This window comes from Lasiosphaeria miniovina (assembly GCF_030549165.1).
Source record: "Lasiosphaeria miniovina strain SMH2392-1A chromosome Unknown B0T26scaffold_1, whole genome shotgun sequence".
Lineage (NCBI taxonomy): Eukaryota > Fungi > Ascomycota > Sordariomycetes > Sordariales > Lasiosphaeriaceae > Lasiosphaeria > Lasiosphaeria miniovina.
Genome location: NW_026848220.1, coordinates 5373889 through 5390232, shown reverse-complemented (window position 1 = coordinate 5390232; position 16344 = coordinate 5373889). Strand labels below are relative to the sequence as shown.

Genomic DNA, 16344 nt, shown 5'->3' with positions numbered 1-16344 from the left:
TTGAGAGCAAACTTCATCTATCGAAGGATGGTCTGTACTACGGCCCGGTCCGGTTTGCAATCAATCCACGCCAACATTTCTCACCGCTCAGTCTAGCCACGGCTGGAAACCTATCGAAACGCCGCGGTAGACTTAGTGATGGGGCGCTTCGCAGGTCGGGGGTCAGCGGGAGCGACCGCTCGCCGATGATGGCTTCCACAATCCCTCCGGTGAGCTGCCCCTCCACGTTCCCTCCGCCATTTGTCGGCCATGAACATAGCTCGAGACAGGTCAGACTCGAGCAGCTCATCCAAACCTGTATAAATAGTGATTTATTCAAGAAGCCTCAATTATTGTAATCAAGTAAGCTAAGTATGTTTCCAAAGAAGAAGAAACCACATGAATCTAGCCTCTGCTTGCCATCTAGCTATCCACCTAATCAGGACATGTCGTGCCGCCGGCGGTGCTTGCCATGAGTGTGGCGATTCTTCACTGCGGCCTGCATCGCAAGCAGGTGGCTCCAGCCCTCGCTGTCCTCTGCCAAACTCCAAGCCATGGCGCCGCCAAGGCGCTGGGGGCCGATTATCTGGTCGAACTTGGCCTGGATGATGCTGGGCGTGTCCCAAGTCCAGAAGATGCCGCCCTCGGCGTCCCAGTACCACTCGCCGCCGTTGGTGCTGTCGTACTCGGCGTTGGCCACCGCCTTCTTGAACGAGTCCTTCGTCGACACGCCCTCACACCGCCCAAAGCCCGACTGGCATCCGGTGCCACAATGGCCAACTTCCGTGCCGCTGAGGTAAATAAGTTAGCACCAGGTATCGATCAAGCAAGGACCTCAGCCTGTGGATGGGGGGACTCACCAGAAGCCGTACTGGCCGCAGCAGTCTGACGCCTTGCACTTGGCATATGTGCCTGCACCGCACGTGCCGTCCGTGGTCTCGGTCAGGTTTGTCGGCACGGGCGCGAAGTTGGCCGCTTCGAAGGTCATGGCCCCAGACTTGCCCGTGTCGGTGCCGTCGGCGGCCTCAAGGAGCTCCGTCGGGCACCCGACGGGCGACGTACACGTCGATCCTTTCGCCGTCATGAACCACTTGGCATAGAAAGCAAGGCCCAGATTCATCTTGCTCGGCGTCATGCCCCGCGAGATGTACGTCTTGACTGTCTCGAGAGACCCCTGGATCGGGGTGTGGTGCTTGGTGAAGTTGTCTCGACGGTTCATGAGGTCGTACGTCATGGCCTTCAGGCCCGGTCAGAGATGGAGGCTGTTTTGATCAAACAAGGGGCACTTACATTGATGTAGTCCACGGCAGCGTTAATCTTGGGGACCTGCTCTGCGGTGTAGGCGATCATGTCCTCCTCGCGGCCTGGGACGGCGATGGACAGCTCCTTGCATGGAATGGCTTTCTTGATCTCGGCAAGGAGCAGAGGGAAGGTTTCGATCTCCGAGGTCTTGTTGGAATTCGGGTTCTTCCTGTAGTCTTCGCCATTGCCGCCGGGGTATTCCCAGTCGACGTCTGTGGTGTGCTGCGTCAGCTTGTGGCCGATACGGCCGAGGAGTGATTTCTGACCATCGTCTGGGGTTCCAATATCTTACCAACACAGTCATAGCCCAGCCGCTTGACCGTCGCGGCGACATTCTTGGCGTAGAGCTTCCTTGATGCCTCGTCGGCGGCTCCTTTGGAAAAGCCGTCGGTGTCTCCCCAGCCGCCAATGGCCATGCAGACCTTGGTGCCGCGGTCGAACAAGGCCCTGACCTGTGTGACGTTCATGAACGGCTGATAGTCGCCGGGAGGGTCTGTGGTAAAGAGAGACGAGCTCGCAAAAGCGGTAATCACATGTGTGATGCCGGCCGTGACTTCTTTGGTGGGCAGGGATGCCGTGTGGTATCTATGTGGTCGATCAGCTCCAGCTCCAGCTCCAGCTCCAGCTCCGGTCTCGACGGCCTCGGCTTCTTGGCAGCCCCTTACTGATCAAAGTAGACGACATAGCGAGAAGCGGCCACCCCGCTGGCCGTGGCGAGCAAGGGGAAGAGAAAGGAGCGCATGGCGGAAAAGACTGGTGTTTGGTGAAGGATAATGATGGTAAAGAGTGTCGAATAATGGATATGGATATCCAAAGCGTGCGGCTAAAATAGGCGGATTCTCAGATTATAAAAAGATTCGGCCATGCCCGTTTTCATTAGGAATCGATAGTCATTGCAACGACAAACCAACCAACACGGATTTCTAAGATCCAGTTTGTTAGGCGGGCGGAGGGCGGTGCAGCGTGTGATTTGACCGTTTGAGTAGGCTTCGTGGGGAGGAAGGGGGAGGAAGGGGGGCCGCTCACGCGGCTTTAATCATGCACGACCTAATTTGGGGCCGCCGGGACGAAAATGTAAGGCGTGGTAATGGAGGCAAACCCACCCTCCATGGAATGTAGCACCCGAGCAAGACAAATAGACATCATCATTTTGTTGGCGCCTAGCTAACGCAACCGTACCCGGGGTCTGGGGCGCAAGAGAGTCGACCGATGGGCCCGGTGTCGATCCTAGTCTCCTCTTCAAAATGCAATCCCGAATCACGCTGCCAAAAGGGGCAAGGGCGGTCGATCTGCCAATGGATCCATCGGCCATTCTGCGGCAGCTGACGGAACCACCGAACCACCGAACCACAAGAACCAGGCTAAGGTAGCAGCCCCACTGGGGCAAGCCCTTCGGGACCAGTGGGGATTCTGATTGGCGACTTTAGGCAAGACCAGAGCAGGGAAGCAGCGGCCCAGCCCAGGCACAGCAGACGGCTCCAGTCCATCCGCCAGTCCATCCGCCAGGTACCCGAGCCTCTTTTTTGTTCTGGAAGGGTTCCATTGACGTGAATCTCTGGTACGGCGCCCTGGGGGCGGCCAACGGTCTCCTCGGCAGTGGCGCCGACGCCCGGCACAGCACAGAGGATTGATCCGTCGGCCGTCCAATGTGTTCGGATTTTTTGCGACCTCCTTAGATGGTGCTAGCATTCGGCACTGCTGCCACTAGCCGGCCTCAGCTCCGTCAAGCGCGTTTCAAAATATACCCATGACTTTCTTCTGTGGGCGCGAGAGGTCGGAGGAAGGAAAACACGCATTGGAGGAGGCACAGGTAACCTTACGTAGGTTACCTAGGGAGCTTACCTAGCTTACCTTACTCATCATTAGCTACTAGCCAGGGGGATGCCCATGCCTTTACGACGATCGACGATATAGCACTCGTCAGTGGTCAGACAACTGCACAGTCATGTCCAACTTACGAGTTGCCGCATGTGGACACTCAATTGCCATCACAGAATGGTTCTGAATCTCATTTCACATCTCGCCACTCAAAATGTCTTTTTGGCGTGCGCTTAAAAGAGTGTATTTGCCTAGCAGACTATCTGACCATCTGCGCATTCGCGAGTTCCAAAAGGGGGTGAAAATTCCTCCAAAACCAACCCGCCCTAGCCTAACTACCAGTCAAGCAGGCCCGGTTCCTGTCGTGTATGTGTGCGTGTGAAGCCATTCGGCCGCGTAAAGCCAGCCCTCGCTTGTTGCCAGAAAAGGGGGTGATAAAGTCCAAAAAGAAATACCAATCTCCGCTGTCTGTGATGGATCTAGGTACAGGCCACCTAGACATGGCCAATTATGTGTTATTTCCTCCTCCCTACAATCCCAGAGATTGGTCAACACGCAACCTGTCTAATTAGGCGCCGTGTTGGTGGCGATGACGAGCCATAAGCTACCAATTTCTTGACTGCTCACTGGTCGGTATGGATGCCGTGGCCATGGGGAAGAGATAGAGGAAGAGACAAAAAAGGGGCTATGTGATAAGTAAATATAGAGAATTAAAAGGGGTAAAGCAATCGGAAGAGTTGTGCTAGGCCGAGGTCCCTTTCAAGACGGCCACTGGTGTAAGAGCGGGGGGGTCAAATGCAACCAGGTCCGGGTCGCGATTATTTAACGTTGCCGACGTTTCTCAGGCCGTTACCGGTATTCTTGGTCTTTTTCTTCTTGTCGGGGCTGTCGGTTTTCACCGCAAGGACCGGTGTGGCCGTGCTCCTGCCACCTTGGCCGCTGGTGACGACTTTCTGTTTTGTTGCTGAGGAGAATCCTGCGGCTGTCTTTGGTGCTGCTGTCATGCTTTTCGATATTGTTAGAGTTGTGATTAGGCTGTTATTAGCTGTGTTGCTGGTGTTGCTGGTGTTGCTGGTGTCGCCTTTGCGTTTTGATGCTGTGGCGGATGCTATCGCTGGCTTCGGTGGTGCTGGCGTGGTTTTTGAGAATATTGCTAGGGGCTAGTGTTGCCGCTATAGGCTTTGCCGCCAATGCTGCTTTCCTTGTCCTTGCTGGGGCCGGTTTGGCTGCCGTTGTTGTGACTGCGACTGACTCCAGTGCCATTATTTTTGTTATTTTGGGGATTCTGGGGATTCTGAGGATGCTGGGGATGCTAGGGATTCTGGGGGTTTTGGGGATTCTGGAGACGTTGCGGTTGCCGCTGCCGCTTTGCCGTTCCCCGGCCCTGGATCTCTGGTTTCTTGTAATGTTTTCCAGGTATGCTATTTTTGACCTCAGACGAGTGTTGGTAAGAATTTCATGTGGCGCGGCATTTGGGGGCATCTGAAGCCTCCACTCGCTGCTGACAGAATATCCACCCCGGAATACCTCGGCGTTACTGTGGCGGGCTCGCTTAATATCCGAGAGAGCTTCCCAGACGATAAACAAGGCTAAAGTTTGCAAAGGATTTGTGTTAGCACCTGGGCTCGGTACAACTGGAAGCTCGGTTCCGAGGTAGCCCAGTAGGGGCTCCATTTTGTTTTGTGTGTAACTGATCACGCTGCGCAAATAAGGTGCATAAACACTCACCAACGTTCTGGACTGTCACTGGGGCTCTCTCCGCTGTAACTTCAGACCAATGGCCCGGGGCCTCATCTAGCAAGTAATAGCGAGTTCGGAGCATCTAATCAGTTAATTGTCAATCAAAACACCAGCCTAGTTGGCAAGTTTGCAGAAGTGGGGACGCGTATGGCACTGGAGGACGATCAAGAGAGGAAGAATAATAAAGAAGAAGGGATCGGGTATTTGGCAAGGGCGTAATAACCATATTTGCAGCGTACCTAATACATGGTGATAAATCTAGTTGTGGATGTCGCTCCTCGAGTAGACGAAATGAAACATACCTGTGTCAAGTCGCCACAGACTGGCGTGATGAACGCAGTCTTTGTTCTGTTCTAATTAGAAGGAAAAGGAGACAATCCAGAAAGCCCCCCAATCCTCAGTGCGGTGCGATAGAACCTCGTACAAGCCGCCTAGACGTATCTGGGCTATGCGATATGTTTCCCCCTCCAACAATAGAAACGCAGCTTCCTCAAATAAGCCGCAGTGGCAGAAATAAAATGAAGAAAAAAGACATCCTAGCCAAAAACGTCGTAATATAGCTCAGCGAGGATTCTGGATGCGAAGAGAGAGGATGGGGTAAATAAAGAGGTAAAAAAGGGAAATGGGAAGAGATGGAGAAAATGAGATTCCAAATCTGAAAAAGTACCGTGGACCACTTTTCCTTTCTACTGTCTAATCGAGGAACTCTTAACACCGGTGCCAAGGAACCATCCAAAACGAGCTATAATCAATCATATCGGCTCTGAGATTGATTCAACGTCGCCTTGGCTGTTGTTGTTGTTGCGGCTGCTGCGGCTGTTGCTGAGGCGGCCCTGGGGGTCGTCATTGCAGCCCCTGGGACGATTGCTGAGACTGTCCCGGCTGTGGTGGTGGCCATCGTGACTGCTATCCTTGTAGCGACTACGGGGCCTGCAACATTGGTCTTCGCAGCTGCTGCCCGGACTGCAGTGGTCGTCGCTGCCTTAGTGGTAGCTGCTGAGCCTGCCATTGCGGCGGCTGCCCAGCCTGCCCCGGCGGTGGTTGTTGAGGCTGCCTGGGCTGCGGTGGTGGCTGCTTCGGTGGCTGGGGATCTAGCGCCGTGATGTCAGGGTAGTACGTGATATTGGTCCACCTAAGATCGGTTATTGGGAGTTCCGGGTGCCACGATTTGTCGACAGGATAACCGCCCTCGAATATCGAATTCTCCACATGCGAGCTGCATTTCATGTGGCCGAGGGCTGACCAAATAACATACAGAGCTGGATGGCGGGACTTTGTTAACAGGGCCCGGATGGTTCAGGTAAATGCTTGTCTTGATGAACACTCACCAACATTCTCCGCTGTAACTGCCGCCTTATCTTCTCCCACCACGTTCCAATCTTTGGGGTTTTCTAGCGTGTCGAGCCTATAATAGCGCGTTTAGCATCCATGAAGACTCGGTTAATTTGCTGAGCAAGCTTTGAGTTGTGGGGTGAAAGGAAAATGCCATTATCCTTCTCATTCGGGGCACAAGAGAGAAACTAAGGAGAATTAAAAGTAGAGTATAGACCAGGCAGAGGAGCTGGTATGCTCCGTTAGTCTTTCAGAACTCGTCAATGCTCAGAGGAACGTCAAAGTACTGAGGGCCTCCAGAGCTCGGAGGGGAATAAAGCCTGGAGGTGAATCCAAACTTGTCCTCGTCTGAATCAGTAAACTCTTCAGTCGATAGCAAGGAAGCTGTAGCGGTCGTTGTTATGAAATATTCCCTAGTTACTCAGTAAACACGGTGTCAGTCTTGCCGACCTGTCCACGCAGAGGCCATGATAATTGAATAGGTCCTAGAAGTGCAACGAAACTTATCACGTACCAGAACCCTCTATTCAGTTCTATCGCGCAGCGGTCCGGGCTGAGCTAAGCCCTGACAGTTTCGTTCGGCGAGTCGTAGAGATCAATCGCCACGAAAGCGTTGAGCCATTTGAGGTCTTCGGCGCTCATGCCCTGCCCTTTCATCCAGTTCGTTGTTTCCCATGATTGCTGCCTCAACTTCATGTCGGGATGCCCAGCAGCCGGAGCTAAGAATGTCATTTTTGGAAACGCCAAGTCGAGGCGGTGATGGTTAGGGCTACCGTGAGTTTGCAGTTCGGCCAAGGCTCTACATAGTACTACGGAGTACATGACGACCTAATAACCCGACACCATTGGCCAAGAATCTAGAACTACCCGTAAAATGCAGGTGCAGCATCCGTACCTTACGGTTAGCTATCCCAGCTTCCCGCCAACCTTGAAGGCTCATTAATCAGGAATAAGCGAGAGCTTGTCCCGGGACCCTTGCAGGCCAGCAGCAACTCTGTCAGCGGCCTGCAGCAACTCGTCAGCCCAAGTGCGGGGGATCCAAACCTTGACACCAAAATGTCAAGCTCCTGATTTTGCTCCTAATCACCTCACTACCTTATTTTTGGCACTAGCAACTATCCCAGCAGCTAGCAGACATGAGCTGTCTCAGCTTCTTGGGCGCCATGCCGGCAGTCAGTGCTACTGCGGTCCCAAGAGCCATGTCCCTGGGAAGCGAGAAGCCCAATTCAATTCACAATTCAGGGGGGACCCTGCTAGCGCTGGAGAAACACGCTCTCCTTTCTTTTTCCTCCAAAGACGTGGATCGATGTTTGGGAATGCAAACAGACGCGTCTCGCCGTCCTTTTGCCCTTTCAATAAGTTTGCTGCAAACGTGCTGCTGTCCTTGTCGTCGACCGTCTTTTGTTGCCAAAACGCGGAATACTCGGTGTCCGGTGGATAGGTACCTAACCTGAGCAGCAGCAGCATTCGCAACCCTCGAGCCCCGCGCGCAGTCGTCGCCAACCCCCCAGCACAGCTTGCCCGCCATGAACCTACAGGCCCCTCCCTTCGTCAGTCTCCGTTTCCCCGGCCTGAACGTGAGCACGCGACTGACGAGAAGCTGCAGCAACCACGGAGCGCGCTGGGCGCACTCCCCATCGCGGCCAACCGCCCGTCGAGCCTCATGCCCATTTCGAGCCTCCTCTCGGCCGCCCCAGACAAGGAGAACCTGCCCCTGCCCCTCCCCACTGTCACCAAGGCGCCAGCAGCAACAGCAGCAGCAGCAGCAGCAGCAGCAGCAGCAGCCAGCAGGAAGCGCAAGTCGACCGAGGCCCTCGCGCCCGCACCGGAATTCAACGTCGACGACATTTACCTCGGAAACCAGGAAATCGACGAGAACCCCGACCAGGTGCGCCGCAAGATCAACCGCTACATCGACGGCGGCGCCACCACCAAGACGGCCTTTGCCCGCGAGATTGGCGTCAGCTCAAAGTCGCTCAGCGGCTTCATGGCCGAGAACGGCCCCAACAAGGGCTACAACCATGCCTCGTACCGTGCCGCCTGGGAGTTCTTCAAGAAGCGGGAAATGGTCGGCCTTAAGCTGCCCGTCAAGAGGCTCAAGACAACTGCCGCCACAGCTACAACGTCAGGCGCCACGGCCACGGCCCCCGGCACGACTGGCACCGCAGCGAGCAGGAAACCCGCCTTCAACTCGGCGGGCGTCGACCTCGGCGACATCGCGCTGCCCGGCGAGGCGACGGACGCCGTGCCTGTGTTCGACTCGTGCGACGAGGTGCGGCGCAAGATCAACCTGCACCTCAAGAAGGAAGGCGTGACGCAGGCGCAGTTCTGCCGCGACATTCTGGCGCAGCTGCAGGGCCCCGGCCGTCCCGCCAGCATCCAGGGCTCGCAGCTGTCGCGCTTCCGCGGCATGAAGGGCGCCGGCGCCGGTGCTACCACTGGCGTCTACTACGGCGCCTATGTCTTCTTCGAGAAGCTCCGCCTCAAGGAGGGCAAGCCCAAGACCAAGCACCGCACCGACATGGAGCAGGCTTGGGGCCCCGAGGGCTTCGATCGCGAGAACGACAGCCGTCGCGGGTGAGTTTTCCTTTCTTTCTCTCTTTCTTTCTCTCTTTCTCTTCTGGCCATCCCCAACCTCCCTCCTCAATATCTCGCTACATCTAACAACCCCGTGTTTCTCCTCGCACAGCTTCTGGTGCATAGGCAACGAGCGCCCGCACTCGAATAAGCTCGGCCAAGTCAGCTTCTTCTGAGAGACGCCGGCAGGTGTCAGAAGCTTGGACTCCCTTTTCGCATCTCTTTTTTTATTCTTGTTTTCTTGCTAGCTTTATATCCCCGGGAGTGGGAGGAGAAAGGAGGGAAGACAATGCGTCTATCTGCCCGTCTTGAGCCCTAATCAGGAGAGGAGTTTGGCTGTTAATGTTTGCTGTTACTGTTACTATTTGTTTTAAAGACTGCAGCCGCTGGGCATTTTTCCCCTTTGAAAGTTTCGTTCTTTGCCTCCTGCTAGTACTACCACCTCGGCTGCTTTTTGAGTTTCTTTGCGAACCAACCTTGCCTTGAATATACACATAAATGGGGGCCGTGTGGCTTGGAGCTCCAAAAGTATACCGTTGGTTTTTCTCGCCCTCTCTCGATTTTTCTTTCTCTGCTTTCTACACGACCCCGACAAACACACCCGGCGGCTCATGGTCAGGCGCTTGGCTCTCGCATACATACATCCGTTCAAGTGAAGTTTCGCATGAATATTTGCTCCGGAAAATGATAACGACAGACTGTATTTGATTTCGCATTCGAGGCGCCCCTATCCAGCCACACATCTCCTTTCTTTCCCCTCCGAACCGACTGCCGCTCTCTACTGCCACCACCATCTGGCGCAAGACCAGCAATCTGACTACCTTGCGCACCACACCTACACCGCACCCAGCATACACTCAAGCGCCCGGCGAGGAGGCGGCAGCGGGCGGGTTCGTCGTCGTCGTGGGAGGCGCCGGGATGATGCTGACACTGGTCGTGGTGACGGCAGGCGGCGGCGGCGGCGGGGCGACGGGCGTGGGGATGCACGCGTACGTCAGGCGCGTGCTGGTGCCGGGTCCCTCGATTGTGACGATGGAGTAGGTGGTGCGCGTCAGGTGCACGACGATGGTCGACGTCGTGGGCCCGGCCACGGTGGTCGACCCTGGCGCGGGGCTCGCCGCCACTGCCGATGCCGATGTCGGGCTTGCGGTGGCACCCTGGCGCTTCTTAACGGCTGCGGCTGCCGCGGGTGACGCAGCTGCCGGCGGAGGAGGAGGAGCTGGCGCCGGCGTGGGTAGGCTCGGCGTGCCTAGGCCGTAGGCGTTGCACGACAGTAGCGACGTCGTGGTGACGATGTTGCTGGCGGCCCACGTCGTGGCCGTGAACAGGACTGTCGCCGTCTTGTCGACTGTGAAGGCGTACGCGACGGTCGCGTCGCACTGATAGCGGGTGCGCAGCAGCGGGCCCGTCTGCGTGGCCGTGGTCACGGTCCAGACGGTCCGCGTCCGCGCCGGCCGCGGAGGCGGCGCCGGCAGCGTGGCATTGGAAGTCGGCAGCGGTGTCTTCGGGGCCGGCGGCGGTGGTGTGGCGGCCGTCGCTGTCGTTGTCGACGAGCCTGTCTGCCGGCGCAGGAGTGGGGGCGTGGCGCGGGCCGGCGGTTGCGAGGCCTGGGCGAGCACCGTCTGCGTGCAGTTGAGCGTCTCGACGATGGTGGCCGTCTGCGTCCACGCCGTCACCGTGTATGTTCGCTGGACAGTGACGACCTCGGGGGCCGGCGGCACGACGATGGAGGCCGTCGGGGTGGCCGTGACGGTGACTGTGACGGTCGTGGTCGGGAGATCGTCAAGCGCGTCGTGGCGGGCCCCGTGGCTGTCGTCCTGCGCGAGCTCCGTCGGCTCGGGAGCACACACGGCAATGGTTGCGAGGTCGTCTGTCAGGCCCGATATCACAGTCGGCAGCCAGTTGTTGCACTTGGCAGGCCTGGCCGCGTCCGGCTCCGATTCCTCTGGCGCGGGCGTCACGTCGACCGGGGCAGCGGCGGGCAGCGGGCCGCCGACAACCACCGAGGCTAGCCCGAATGCCAGGACGAGGGCGCCTTTGAGGAGTGCCATCATATCAGATGCTATGCGACAGCAGTAAACGAGCCCGAGTGGCACTGCGGGGACTAGTTTGAATTCGAGGGCAATACCCTAGGCTTTTGAAAAAAAAAACGAGAGAGGAGCACGGGGTGCTTTATGTTCACCATTATCCAGCCCACGGTACGTACTTGCGGTACTTGGAGAAGACGGCCGTGTCGATCCTGTGAGATAATTACAGACTGGTACGTTACATGTCTACTAATTAACGCGTCTACCTGATTGTCAGCTTCGGCGCCGTGGCCCGGGATCGGTTGCCGTTGGGACCTGGTTGCCAACAATAGAACAGCATCGGTTGGAAGAAAGCTTGGCCCAGCCGCGCCGCCCGCCTGGAAGCGGGAATCGAGAGAGAGATCATATCGTCGTGACGAGTCGAGCCAGGAGACGCTCCAATCACTGAGGGAGCGCAGAGCCTGCAACCCTGGACATCGCTTGGCACTGTTGACTCAATACTGCAGAGGCTATTCCAGCGCCATATTGCCATCCCCGCATGCAGACCGTCCAAGCTGGCGTGGGTTTTCTCCGGGCGAACCCGATTCGCTCGTGCTCTTTGCCGGCATCGGGTGGGGAGCCACGATGGCGCGGGGACGGCAAGTGTTGCCGACATGGACGCGATGGGGGTAAATAGCGGCGAATCCTGTACAACTCGACGCTCAGTCATGTCCGGCGCTGACGAATGAGGAGTCGACAAACCGAGGTGGCCGTTCGACGCACCTGTACCTAACGGACCCGTCCATTTTCCCGGGATTAATCAAAAAAGACGAGAGGGGCAGCATCCTAGCTTCAGCATAGCCGCTCCACGAGGGGCACAGTACCGAGCCCGCCCGCGCTCTCTTGATTGCCCGTGGAGTGATTATGTGGAGTGTGCTGTCGTGGTTGCACCGGGACTTGCGTGGTGCAATATACCCCAGACAAGCCGTGGGCCTGCAGACAGACGACATCCGATGGCCTGAGTGAGATGAGGCTCCGATCGATGTCCGCCAAGAAACGCTGCTGCATGCCAAGCTTTGCCGTCGCCATGGCCTGCAACATCGTCTGCGGGAATCCAAGAGCCGCCCAGGCACAGCTTCGGCGTCTCATGGTTTGGTCAAAATCAAAGCCTGACTGCTACGCTGTGGGCAATGGCTGGAGTCAGATGACGAAGGCTATTTTGGTAACTTCGACTGGGGTCAAAAAAGAGTCACCTTCCAGTGGTCAGGATTTGAAATATTACCGCATGTACCAGTTCATTTACCAGCTGCCGTTCTACACCCTGCGGATCCGTTCAAGCTCCTTAAGCCCCCTGTAATACCCCTAAAGCTAGTTTTCTTCTTCCACGAAAAAGATTTGCCTGTTGGCCTGGCAGCTGGCAAGTTCAATCTAACCCCTGTAGGTGGGTGGTTATAACGACGGTGGTAGCAAACGTCGGACGAGAAATCAGAAAACGTACCCCTCGGACGTGGCATTCTGGACCTTGCACTGGGGAAGGTGGCCCTTTTCTAGCCTGAGCCTTCGTACCTCTAGAATAGCAAGTACGCAGGGACAGGCACCGAGGAGTCGGGGAGCGCGATGTGACATGTCGTTAACGTTTAGCAGCAAGTAACAACGTAGCACATAAGGCTGAGAGAATAGTCATGACGCTGCTGTCGGCGCCCAGTAGCCCAGACGTGGCGAGCAACTTCGACAAGGCTCCAGGGAAGACGACCGCAGAAGCGTGCAAACCGGTGAGCCATGCGTCTCATATTCAAACTGAATATCAGAACCTACTCACCTGCTTGTTGCTAATTCAAAGAGCCAGAGCCTGAAGCCTAGTCTCAGCCTCTACGAGTGAGACCCGGTTTTTTGTTCCCTACCCTTTCCCCCCTGCTTCTTTTTTCAAAAATTGCCACAACAGCCACAGTAGTAAACTCGACCTTCCATCCGATCTCCCTCAGAACCCGGCCCTTTTCGGTCTCCTGACGGCGTATAAATTTCTTCGCGTCTAGTGTTTGCCTCCCTCGACCCTCGGAAAATCAAACGTTGCACACATCGCATCCGTACCCGCCGTCGAGGAAAGTCTCCCACACACATCACACTCGTCGCAAGGTTAGCTTCTACGCGCTCTCGCAGTTTACCTTCGTCGCTAGTGTCTAGTAGGTCTGGTAAGTCTTTGCTCACTATTTGATTTTCACTATTTGATTTATAGTTAGCAGCGCACGAATATCGCACCCGTAAACGTCGTCAAGAAAATCTCCTCTCCCGCCGCACTCGGCAAGGAAAGTTTCTAGGCGCTCTCACATTTAACTTCGCCACTGGCATCTAGTTCTTTCTGGTGAGCCCTTACTCACAATTGAATTCATTGCTAGCAGCAGGCACCCAACTATCGTATCCGCACAAGGCGTGCAGAAAACTCCCCCACCCCCAAATATCACATCCGCAATAGGCGGCAAGAAAACTCCCCCAACCGTACTCGTCAAGGTAAGTTTCTAGGCGCTCTCACATAAACTTTGTCGCCAATATCTAGCTCTGGTAAACCTTTACTGACTATTCTTTTGATTTTTTGCAGCCAGCACCCAAACATCGCATCCCCAATCGGCGTCCAGAAAGCTCTCTCCCGTCGTACTCGAAAAGGGGAGCTTCTAAACTTTGTAACCGGTAACTTCGTCGCCGATATCTGTTTCTAGCAAACCCTCACACGCCATGTCGCCCTCCAAGCCCACCTCCTTCTCTTCCACCGTCTCCTCGGGCACCGCCGCCCCCCGCCGCCTCCCCGGTCACCGCGTCTTCAAGAAGACGCGTCTCGACCTACTGCCGGTCGAGCTGGAGCTCAAGATCTGGGCGTACGTAGCCGTCGTGCAGCCGCGGTTGTTGGTGGCGTGTGCGGCGTCGGACCCGGGGTGGATAGTCACGACGTTCCACCACATGGCGCAGCAGCGCGTGGTGCCGCGCGAACTCGCCGCCGAGATGTACGGCATGCTGGAGCGGCAGCTGACGGCCAATAATAAGCTGCGCAGCACCATGGCCGACCCGTTCCGGCCGTCGTCCCGCGCGTTCGGCAGCTTCCCCGGCATCCCCGGCCCGGCGATCCTGTTCAACCCGGACGTCGACGTCGTGCTGTTCGGCCGCGCGCTGCTGTACACGCCGACGCGGTGGGGCTACCAGAACTGGCCGCACCTCGAGCAGCGCCGCGAGTACGCGCTGATCAAGCACGTGGCGGTGCACGTCGAGCCGGCAGGGCGCGTCGAGCTGGCGGCGGACCCGGCCGACCCCGACCGGTGCATGGTGAGCGGCGTCGCCGGGCTGCTGGAGCTGATGGTGCAGCTGCCAGCACTCGAAACCATCGGGCTGGTGGTGCCGACGACGGACGACGGGGCGACGGCCGACAGCAACGCGCGGCATCGGGTGACGGCGGCGGCGCTGCTGGGCAAAGAAGACAGCGGCCTCAGCAGCGAGGTGCCGATCGTGAGCGAAGTGCCGGCCGACTTCGCCGGCGAGGTGTGGGCGGGCGACGGGCACTTGCCCTATGGCCAGCACCACCGCACCATCACGTACACGGACGTGGCGGCACAGAGCGGTGCGCTGCTCGCGGCGGCGATGGCGGCACAGCCCGTGCCCTGGCAGTCGCCCGGGCTGCCGGTGCGTGCGGCGCCGGCCGTGCGCCCCCTGTTCGTTAAGCTCCGGCCCGACAAGCCCGTCATCGACATCGCCGAGGTCAGCATGCTGCACCTGAGCTGGCCCGAGAGGCAGGCTGTGGAGGCGCGGGCGCGGGAGCAGGCGGCGCGCGGCGCGGCGGCAGCAAAAGAGGCAGAGACTTAACTATCGGCCGGCACGGGATCGGGGTTACATGAACGACGTTTTGATCAAGTACAGTACCAGAGCATCTCGGCACGGCACGGCACGGCACGGCACGAGCATTGCAATATTACAGCAGAGGCAGCGCATACCTTCCTAGTACGATTAGAGCACGCCCCAGCAAGGAATTATCAGGCAGCATAGCATGTAACAGGCAGCAAGGATCAAGCACCAAACAGCATAAGGACGAGGGCGGGGGATAGTTGATAGTGAGACACAACCGCCTCCAGTCTGTCCTGTCGCCCTCTTTCTTCCCCGCCTGTCTAGCAATAATCAATCGACCCTTGTTGTCATGCGTCCTTCACTCCCTGGCAATGCGAAATGCGAAATGCGAATAAAAATCAATTTACAAAGAAGATCAGTGAAACCCCTTCACAAGAGTGCTGCTATTAAGTTCCTGCTACTACCCGCCTCTGCCTGCTACCCAGGCAGAAGCAATGAGATGTAGTCTGTCGTGGCCCGGCGATATCAAAGTACCTATGTGCAGTCTAGTTATTCCCGTCTCAGAGTGACGGGTATAGAGCAGGGAGCAAGAGCGTCAGAGCATCTCCTCGTCGCCGCCGCCGCGGAGTGCCATCATGCGGCCGTACTGATCGGCCATGGCCTCCTGGCGGCGCCAGTCGACCGTCGTCACGTTGTAGACGGGGTCGGCGTGGGCGGGGTTATAGGTCGGGCCGGCGGTGGCAATGGCGAAGTGGCTGCTGCTGTACGCGTCCTTTTGACGTGTTTGCATCATGGCCTCAGCAAAGAAAGCCGCGCGACGCTCGGACTCTTCGTACTCACGGCGAGCCATGTCCTCGTAGCCGGATGCCATGTACGGCTCCATGTAGCTCTGCGCTGTGGCAGCGCTCGTGCCCCACCGCCCATCGCGCGCCTGGATGGGCGTCCCGTCGAGGCTCATGATTGGTGTGTCCACCTGCTGCTGCTGCTGCTGCTGCTGCTGTCTCTGGTCGTAGCGCAGCTTGGCTAGGATCTCCTCCTGACTCACGCTCGTCATGCTCCAAGCAAGGGTAGGGTTGTCGTTGCTGTTGGTGGGAGGGCAGATGCGCCACAGGTCGATGAGGTGCATCTTCTGCGCGTCGTCAACCGTCTTGAACAGCTGCAGCTGCGCCGACGACAGGCCCGACGTGTTGACACCGTGCTCTCTCAGGACGCATTCTATGGCTGAATGCTCACCCTGTGGCGGCTCCGAGGCGGGCCTCGATGACTGCTGCTGAGTCACGTGGACATCGTGTCTGGCAATGTGAGACGAGTGGTTGTAGTGCTGTGAAATGTAGACGATCTTCTCCTCGGGCGCTGGCACAGTGACCGTCACCGGCACCGACACCGGCGCTGGCGCTGGCGTGGGCTGCTGAGACTCAAAGTTTAGGTTCCGAGCGAATAGGGCAATCAGCTCCTCCTGGGCTTGCGGGTTGTTGGGGTGAACCACAGCCATGCCGGAGGTTGCTATTGGCTGTGATGCCATGGTCAGCGGTGTTGTGGTTGTGTCTCGGAAGGGGGGGAAGTGAGGTCTGAAGGACGAAAAAGGAAACCCGGTGAAATGTGCAACAACAAAGCCCGGAATGTAGAATTGTCGTGTACCTGGGCCAATGTCCAATGTCCTCCTAGCGGTCCGAACTTCAGCAGACTCCTCTTCCGGGTGCTGGCGGCAAGCAGAGCGTGTCGTGATTAACGATCAGCGGAGGGGCAAAAGGCCAGCAAAAAGGGTGGG

At 57.2% G+C, this 16344-nt stretch overlaps 7 protein-coding genes across 7 annotated transcripts; 2 read left to right on the top strand and 5 right to left on the bottom strand.

The window, feature by feature from the left end:
• Positions 1-295: 295 nt before the first annotated feature.
• On the bottom strand, positions 296-2280 carry B0T26DRAFT_73972 (glycoside hydrolase superfamily). Its single transcript, XM_060443750.1, has 6 exons — positions 1947-2280; positions 1704-1866; positions 1574-1595; positions 1270-1493; positions 840-1216; positions 296-770 (listed from the first exon to the last, which is right to left on the bottom strand). The coding sequence occupies exons 1-6, from the start codon at positions 2021-2023 to the stop codon at positions 419-421; spliced, it is 1215 nt and encodes a 404-aa protein (XP_060303371.1). The 5' UTR covers positions 2024-2280; the 3' UTR covers positions 296-418.
• A 1637-nt stretch (positions 2281-3917) lies between these two features.
• On the bottom strand, positions 3918-4773 carry B0T26DRAFT_670784 (uncharacterized protein; the record flags this gene model as incomplete). The annotated part of the gene is made up of 3 exons (XM_060439221.1): positions 3918-4104; positions 4352-4688; positions 4719-4773. 3 exons carry the CDS (start codon positions 4771-4773, stop codon positions 3918-3920), a joined length of 579 nt encoding a protein of 192 aa, XP_060303370.1.
• A 987-nt stretch (positions 4774-5760) lies between these two features.
• B0T26DRAFT_670783 (uncharacterized protein) lies at positions 5761-6903 on the bottom strand (the record flags this gene model as incomplete). Its single annotated transcript, XM_060439220.1, has 5 exons — positions 5761-6077; positions 6168-6244; positions 6459-6555; positions 6686-6692; positions 6742-6903. The coding sequence occupies 5 exons, from the start codon at positions 6901-6903 to the stop codon at positions 5761-5763; spliced, it is 660 nt and encodes a 219-aa protein (XP_060303369.1).
• A 931-nt stretch (positions 6904-7834) lies between these two features.
• On the top strand, positions 7835-8752 carry B0T26DRAFT_634599 (uncharacterized protein; the record flags this gene model as incomplete). The annotated part of the gene is made up of 1 exon (XM_060436647.1): positions 7835-8752. The coding sequence occupies one exon, from the start codon at positions 7835-7837 to the stop codon at positions 8750-8752; it is 918 nt and encodes a 305-aa protein (XP_060303368.1).
• A 744-nt stretch (positions 8753-9496) lies between these two features.
• B0T26DRAFT_73851 (uncharacterized protein) lies at positions 9497-11009 on the bottom strand. Its single transcript, XM_060443601.1, has one exon. It carries the CDS (start codon positions 10800-10802, stop codon positions 9606-9608), a length of 1197 nt encoding a protein of 398 aa, XP_060303367.1. The 5' UTR covers positions 10803-11009; the 3' UTR covers positions 9497-9605.
• A 2472-nt stretch (positions 11010-13481) lies between these two features.
• Positions 13482-14597, top strand: B0T26DRAFT_746388 (uncharacterized protein; the record flags this gene model as incomplete). The annotated part of the gene is made up of 1 exon (XM_060444689.1): positions 13482-14597. One exon carries the CDS (start codon positions 13482-13484, stop codon positions 14595-14597), a length of 1116 nt encoding a protein of 371 aa, XP_060303366.1.
• Positions 14598-15171: 574 nt separating this feature from the next.
• Positions 15172-16068, bottom strand: B0T26DRAFT_634168 (uncharacterized protein; the record flags this gene model as incomplete). Its single annotated transcript, XM_060436600.1, has 1 exon — positions 15172-16068. The coding sequence occupies one exon, from the start codon at positions 16066-16068 to the stop codon at positions 15172-15174; it is 897 nt and encodes a 298-aa protein (XP_060303365.1).
• Positions 16069-16344: the final 276 nt, after the last annotated feature.

Coding starts and splice junctions, on each gene's coding strand:
- B0T26DRAFT_73972 (XM_060443750.1), bottom strand. CDS start 2,023: ATGCGCTCCTTTCTCTTCCCCTTGCTCGCCACGGCCAGCGGGGTGGCC. Junction 1,867..1,946: donor TATGTCGTCTACTTTGATCA/GTAAGGGGCTGC, acceptor TCGACCACATAG/ATACCACACGGCATCCCTGC. Junction 1,494..1,573: donor GCTGGGCTATGACTGTGTTG/GTAAGATATTGG, acceptor AGCACACCACAG/ACGTCGACTGGGAATACCCC.
- B0T26DRAFT_73851 (XM_060443601.1), bottom strand. CDS start 10,802: ATGATGGCACTCCTCAAAGGCGCCCTCGTCCTGGCATTCGGGCTAGCC.